The following is a 7,924-nucleotide window of genomic DNA, read 5'->3' on the forward strand; positions in this document are numbered from 1 at the left end:
TACTTTGTTCCTTCAAACTTCAAACTCTGCCGCAAACTCTTATAAGCCTTTTTTAGAGTAGTTGACTCCCTCAATAACTCGGACTCCAATTTCCTAAGGGCATCAAAATCCTATTCTCTTTCCAAAATTCGTGAACCTAAGTGTTAGGCCCATGAGAAAAAATCTAGGCCCAATTTCGTGGACCTAAGTGGGCCCAATTTAGCAAAGAAAAAGCCCAAATAGAGCGAAAGAAAATGATACACTCCGAAACGTTTCACTGGCACCACCCAAAGTACTCATGGTGAGAAACATCACTGTTGAATCATGTTTTTCGGTTTGTTTATTTTGTGCTTAGTGAAGTTTGAGACTGTTTTTTTTACATGTGGAAGAGAAACCAAGCATTGCTCTTTCAATTGCGTCTGCACTCTCTAATGGTCGTGTAAGTATTTTTTTTTTTTTTATTAATTTTAGCTTAATTAAGACACTGAACTAGTTTAGAAACATAAATTACTCACAACATGGTACAGATGTCTACACGGAGAGATGCGACTGGAACTATTTGAGAATCACCATCAACTGACTCAGAATTAATTGCCACAACAGACTGGCCTTCTAATGCAAGATTTTCTACACTGTTCTCTGCATGGTTTAGATGGTTGGACCTATCAGTACTAGAATTGCCCATTGCGGCTTGGAAACCAAGAGCATGTCACTTTGTTTAATTCCTGTCTATGGAACAAAGAATCCCACATTTCCACTTTGTTTAAATTCTTGTTTACTAACCTAACCCAATTGTAATTCTAATCAGTTTCTACAGTGGAATGAAGAACTGCACCTTTATTATTTTCTTACCGGTGGCTTATACTTCTCAATGGTTGCTGGGCCTATACCAAATGTAATACCAAGTGCAAGTGGGAACATTGTACTGAGTATCGAATTGAATTGCCTAACCTTGGCTTACTTTGGGAAAAAAAGTGGATATGAATTGCCTGTTGATGATGCCTTGTAAGCCCAGGATAATCACTTATATAGTCACTACGTACACTGGAATGAACTAAAGATATATTGCAAGAGTTGTTCTTCCAATGTCATACGTTTAAGCAAAGAACATTGTTATATACCTGTAACTATAAAAAGGTATAAGGCTATTAGTACTTCAATCTAAAATTGTGAATTTGATACTAGAGATTGGCATCATACATTACATATTGTTGTTGGCAAATTGTAGAAAAGGATACGACAGAAAGGTTTCTCTATCTGAAGTTGTAATCTGCCGACACAGTCATCAGATATATTCCGATATAGCAGGAGTTCAATGTCATGATTTTAAACTTTGAGTGGGGTAATAAAATCAGTACTGCTTAAAACTTCATATCTTTCTCTTATCCAACTCAAAACTTCAAGTCAAAGAAAAAACAACCTTAGAAATCTACATGATAGTCTAGCTTAGAAACAGTACTAAGTATGGCTTCATTGGCTTGTACATGTTTTCCAACACGAACATCTATGTCTGCATGTTCTAATCTTACACTCACCACTTTAACTAGAAGAAAACATTTATTATCTACTTTGAACACTTCAACCTATGGCTAACGAGCTTCACTTCAACCATGATGGTTCAGCTATAAGGAAGCTACAGGTTATAATAATAAGTGATGGGTGTACATTGTTTTTATCATTTTGTGGATATATGAGTTTTTATGAACTGTACGTTGAAATGCATGCATGCTGGCGTAGATATGGTGGCAGAGTTGGTTGGAGTGACTCTGGGTCCAAAGGGAAGGAATGTGGTTTTGCAGAACAAGTATGGTCCTCCAAAGATTGTTAATGATGGTGAAACTGTCCTTAAGGAGGTGAACCAGAGATGCCCATGTTCCATTTATTTAATTTTTGTCATTTGTTTACTGTTATTTTGTTATCACATTTGTTCATTTAAGATTTTAATTTGTTACCTCTAATGGATATCGTTTGGTATTAATGCATTTCATTTGTTATTCAAATTTGTATGAAATGGAAAGTTCATTTTAATGTTCTCATTTTGTAATAGGACTAACGTATTAATTTTTGGACGATAATGATACTAAGTATGTTTCTTTACTAGTGGAGGCTATTCCTCAAAACCCTATATTTGGTTTATTTCGAAATTGTTTTGCTTCTTATAAGATGGAACATTTTTCACCTCAAAGAAATTGGAGTACTCCTTTTTTTTTTTTAACTTGGTGGTAGTAGTTGGAATCTGCAATACCTCCATTTCTTTTATTTCAAAATTGGAGGTACTCCTGTCATTAGGGGTACGTCTTTTATAATTTGTGGTATTTGGTGGTTGTTTTTGGAAAGGCATTAAAAAAAAGAAAAAGGATAAATCTTTTGATGTGTCCTTTGACGTTTTAATGGATTAATCATTTCTTCACCTAATATGTAATTCTTAAGTTTTACATGTTTAGATTGAATTGGAGGATCCCCTGGAGAATGTTGGTGTAAAACTGGTCAGGCAAGCTGGTGCAAAAACTAATGATCTTGCTGGTGATGGTTCTACTACTTCTATCATCCTGGCTCAAGGTTTAATCTCTGAGGGCTTGAAGGTACGTACTGAAAGTTTATTAACCTCCCTGGCTCCCTCTTTAATAAACACAAAACTGCTTTTATCTTCTTTTCTTGTTTTAAATTTTGCGGCATACTTTGTGCGCATTTCACATTTTTACCCTTTGTAAAGCTTGCATAATTTAGAAAAAGTGAAGAATTGCCACTCAACTGAAAACAGTGTCAGTTTAAGTAATAATGTATTCAAAATGCACTTAGTCATGTAAATTTCCTCTCGCTATTTTGTTTACGTATTAAGTGTATTTTATTTTTATTAGGTGATTGCAGCAGGCATGAACCCTGTTCAAATTTCACGTGGAATAGGGAAAACTGCAAAGGCCCTTGTTTCTGAACTGAAAGCAATGTCCAGAGCGGTACTTTCCAGAGTGAAGCATCTTTATCTTCATGGCTCCACTTCAATCATGGAGTTGGTGTAGTTAGACAGATGCCTACCTTCAGCAAGGGAATTTAATATCATAGTCCAATTAATGCCAGCCAAAGGATGAAGTACTGGCATCGGAACATGTATCCCTCGTTCCAATTATCAACATGTTATTCCCAAATTTATTCAGTTTAGAAAAATAAGATCGTAAAAGAGATGACAACAATTACAAAGTATCATTTACATATATTATAGTTTTATAATTCTTCAAACTTTTTATGTGCTGAAGGTTGAAGATCACGAGCTTGCTGATGTTGCTGCCGTTAGTGCGGGAACGACTATGTAGTAGGAAACATGATTGCAAATGCTCTTTGTCAAGTAGGTAGGGAAGGTGTGGTCACAATAGAGAAAGGGAAATCTACAGAGAATAGCATGCAGGTTGTAGAAGGAATGCAGTTTGATCATGGATACTTGTCCCATTATTTCGTTACTGATAGAAAAAAGATGTTAGTTGAGTACCACAACTGCAAGGTATAATTCCAACTACTGTGTTTATAGATATGGCGACTTTGGCCCTATGGAGTAGTTACTAGTCACACGATTGTTTTTCTGTTTGCAGATACTTTTGGTTGACAAAAAGGTAATCCACCCGAAAGATTTCTTCAGAATACTGGATAATGCGATGAAGGAGAAGTATCCAGTTGTGATCATTGCAGAAGGCATAGAGAAGGATGCTCTCACTCCACTAATTAGGAACAAACTCAGGGGAGCGCTGAAGGCAGTTGCTATAAAAGCTCCAGCATTTGGAGAGAGAAAGAGCCATTACTTAGATGACATTGCTATCTTGACAGGAGGTAATGGAATAGTTGGTCAGAGAAAGATTCAGAAGTTGAATGAGAAATACATCAATCGCCAATTTCCGTACTATAAAGATTTTTCCATTAATTATGATTTGGTAAATGCAACGGAGCTAATCTTATAAGGGGTATCACCATGCTACCCCTCTAAATTACAAAACGTTTGTGGTTGTATACTTGTATGACTTGTTAAACTTTAAAATAAAAATATAAAATTTAGTCTCGAAATCCCCTTGTTTTGATGAGGCCTAGCTCCGGGCTTTCCCTTGAGGAGTGCGTCCTTAGTGTTCCTCTTATAATGTAGGAAAGTCCTGTAATTGAATTCTGTGCTTGTATTGCAGCTACGGTAGTCAGAGATGAGATGGGCTTAAACCTAGAAAAGGTCGGAAAGGAGGTGTTAGGCACTGCCACAAAAGTGGTGTTAACGAAGGATTCAACATTGATAGTTACAGATGGCAGCACCCAACAAGCTGTAAACAAAAGGGTTGCTCAGACGCGAAATCTTGTTGAGGTATGCTGTTACAGATCTTTCTCCTGGACAATCTTATAACCTAGCATGCAATTAAGATAGTTTGCTCTTCAATGTCTTAGCAAGGAATTTATATAGTTAGAGAAATCAAAGAAGAAGAAAAAAAGAGGGAAAAAAGAAGAAGAAGAAGAAATTGTATGCGAGGTCACTTCATATATGAGGGCACAAACAATTATTCCAGGGTATCTTGTGTTTTGAAGTTCATATGTAGTAGATTCTCTCAGTTGTCTGTTTGATACATAATGTGAACGTAGACTGTAGTTTGCTCTGTCTTTTGTGTGTGACATCATACTTTAGTTCCTTAGGTTTTTTGAGCTCCACCAAATTGTATCCGGGATGCGCATTTCAAGGAATTAAAGAAAACCTGAGAACCTCTTAAACCCTTAACACTTACCCCACAAGTTTCAATTAGTGTTGACATGGGAACATGCCACCCTCAAGCACCTATAGAAACATCTGTTGGAGGTAGTGTTCAATTCAGATCTTTGTGTTATGCACTCCTAACTAGCCAAAGTGACCTACTTAATTCTGGGGTCATACTTTTAGAATTTTGTTGCAATATTTCTGAGCTTTAATATACAGGACATTTTCTCTGACGTTTGGAATTAATGAGTGTATCACTAGTCTTGTAATGTGTAGTTATAATGCTGATGGGACTTATATGCAGGACTCAGACGAAAACTTCCAAAAGAAAATTCTGAATGAAAGAATTGCTAGGCTGAGTGGTGGAATTGCTACAGGTATTTTATGATGAAAGGATATCTGCTTGTAAGGCATAGGATGCCCTTCAGTGCTTTATTATATTGTCAACTGACTGGCAGGTTGGAGCACAAACAGAAGTTGAATTGAAGGATAAGCAACTGAGGATTGAAGATGCTCTGAATGCAACTAAGGTCATATGTCGCTCTTCTCAATTCATTTTGTTAAATGGCATTGCTAATACATAGATTTGATACATATTTTCTTTTTTCAGGCAGCTATTGAGGAAGGTGTTGTGGTTGGTGGTGGCTGTAGTCTGTTGAGGCTATCTCTGAAGGTGGATAGTATCAAGGAATGTTTGGAGAATGAAGAGCAGAAGGCAAATCTCCCTTTTCTCTTCCATTTTTTGTATCAGTCTCTTCTGCACTATGCCACGAGACAAGAATATCCGAGTGCATGAATTTTCTATCAATCCTAACCAATATTCTCTTCTTCTAATGCCGGTACCGAAATTTGGTTAGAGGTGTAATATACATTTTTCGTCTTCTTAATGGATCAGCGTGCTGAGTTAAAAACTATCCCTAAACAGAACTGTTTCCATACTTCCTTTCATATAGAGAATGCTCCTTTGGTTGCTTTCCCCATTTTCCCTTGGTTTTTAAACCATTATATCGCTCATATTGGTAATTATCATTTTTAGATTTATTATATTTTTACTCTTCACTAACTGCAGATTGGTGCTGATATCTTTAAAAGGGCTTTAACATACCCTTCAAGACTTATAGCTAAAAATGCAGGTGTAAATGGAAGTGTTATCATAGAGAAGGTAGCTTCCACGAGGACATGTATCTTGTAACTTTACAGTTCCGAAACTAAAAATAGTTATCCTTTTCGTCATGGTTTAGTTGACCATTGGAATGTCTGGTTTCCATTTTTCAGGTTCTGTCTAGTGACGACGTGAATTATGGATATAATGCTGCAAAAGACTGTTACGAGGATTTAATGGCTGCTGGAATAATGGATCCATCAAGGTAACATCGTGGAATAAGTTGATGATGTATAACTATTGTATATTGAGTTATTGACTATTGTATATTGTTACTATTATAGATAAAGACCGGAAGGTATACAGGATAACAATATTTGTGACTAAGGAAACCCTACATTGACATCTCCATCCAGTCATGTGATAAATGTTCAGACGTCAGAGATATTAGTATTACACGCATATCTTCAAAACTCATTAGTTTTTGAAATAGATAGTGAAATGGAATACGTTGAAGATATATATAGTAGCATATTAATGATCACTAAGATGCATAAGGTAACCTGGTCTCTTGAAATAGTGAAAACATTCTTGATGTACTTTCATCAGAGTCAAGTTGGTCCAAATAAATTAGGCCTCTACCCTCACCACACGGTCTGCACATTAGGACAATGCAATGGAGTTGTGCAGATAAATAAACATTAGGTCTTACGTTTCTATCTACAAAGAAAATAACTGGTCACCTGACTTGTGTAAGCACCAGAGGTTCAGTTTCTGTTAAGCTGAGGTTCAAATTGTCTACGTACTCATGCTTCTTTTAATTTGGTTTAGGTGGTCAGATGTTGTGTAGAGCATGCTGCTTCAGTTGCAAAGACTTTTCTCATGTCCGATTTGGTAGTTGTTGATGTTAAGGACAGTGAGCCTACTCCTATGAGAAAGCCAATGCAATGATCGGGTATTCGTTGTCACTTGAATATGCATTTGCATTCACTCATTTCATTGAACACAAGGATCACGATTGATATTTGCATTTTTTTTTATAGTAGTAACAAAGGCCAGGAAAAGCAGCGCGCCCACACACACACTCATGAAGAACACTTATTTTCTATCAGTTGTTAAAATCAAATGACTTTGATATAGGTGTTGGGCCTATTGGTTTCTAGTTACTTGGAGTGAGTTAGATGGTTCAAACTCTCATTTCATTGCCGCTTCCAAGCGCAAAAGACTTTTACGTGCAACAAAAGAGGGCATCGAGTGTGTTAGAGGATAGTTACAGATCACTCACATCTCATTAGACGGATGGTCCTAGTATGTAAAAGGGAATTTCATTCTTCTAGTATGTGCAGTAACTTCGATGAAGATTAGTGGAGAGAGTAAGCTGCTTGATAAGGTGTGAGGCAAAGCTTTGGTCCCAGTTTTGAGTAGGCAAGCAGAGGAAAGCTGCAAAGCAAGCTCAGTTTTGCAATATAGTAGGAATACTTCTTGTATTAAGGCAAAATGTACAATTGATGTATCATTGTAATTGTTTCTGCTTTTTGATTCTGCACTCAGTTGCTATCCTATCAGCTGAAGTTGTGCATGTATGTCCATGTGTAAACAGTAATGGCAATCAAAGTTTCCTGATGTTAGATTAGTAATGTCTTACTTTTATGTAGCTTCTATTGCTTCAGCATGAACTTCAAAATTTTAAGACTGAATCTCTTACATTGTTTTCCTGTTTCTGTATTGTATGGTTACTGCTAACTGATAGAACCAGACTACCGGTTATCCAGAAGTTTCTAAATTTTACACCAATATGTTTCTTCAGCTGTTATCCCCAGTAACTCCGGGAACAACAATGTGACCCATAAGACCATAACCTAGGCATGACTTCTGTTATAAACAAAAGAGTGCTTTTGTATCATACGACCCCAGTACTAAATCATGGAATGTTGGAGCTCAAAGCCATCAGAACTGCAAAGTTTTGATAAAATTTCATCCAATTGATGAGATTTAACGAGACACGATGCGTCATCAGAAGCAACTAAAGTACTAGATAGATTGAAGTTAACAGGCCCAGATGATTTTCTTATGGGCCCAATAAAAAAAAAGAACAAGCCCATGACGAAACTAACAGTAACTGCCAAGTTAGT

At 36.6% G+C, this 7,924-nt stretch overlaps 1 protein-coding gene across 1 annotated transcript; it reads left to right on the forward strand.

Annotated features, from left to right (window-relative positions):
• Positions 1 to 1,575: 1,575 nt before the first annotated feature.
• On the forward strand, positions 1,576 to 7,425 carry LOC147472719 (chaperonin 60 subunit beta 4, chloroplastic-like). Its single transcript, XM_086588375.1, is given in 14 exon segments — positions 1,576 to 1,832; positions 2,424 to 2,561; positions 2,838 to 2,933; positions 3,231 to 3,282; positions 3,285 to 3,472; positions 3,561 to 3,795; positions 4,140 to 4,316; positions 5,002 to 5,060; positions 5,119 to 5,220; positions 5,301 to 5,405; positions 5,760 to 5,852; positions 5,966 to 6,057; positions 6,624 to 6,747; positions 6,933 to 7,425. Coding segments are annotated over 13 exon segments (1,509 nt in total). The 5' UTR covers positions 1,576 to 1,679; the 3' UTR covers positions 6,643 to 6,747; positions 6,933 to 7,425.
• Positions 7,426 to 7,924: the final 499 nt, after the last annotated feature.

This window comes from Coptis chinensis, unplaced genomic scaffold (genome assembly GCF_015680905.1).
Source record: "Coptis chinensis isolate HL-2020 unplaced genomic scaffold, ASM1568090v1 utg912_pilon_pilon, whole genome shotgun sequence".
Taxonomy (NCBI): domain Eukaryota; kingdom Viridiplantae; phylum Streptophyta; class Magnoliopsida; order Ranunculales; family Ranunculaceae; genus Coptis; species Coptis chinensis.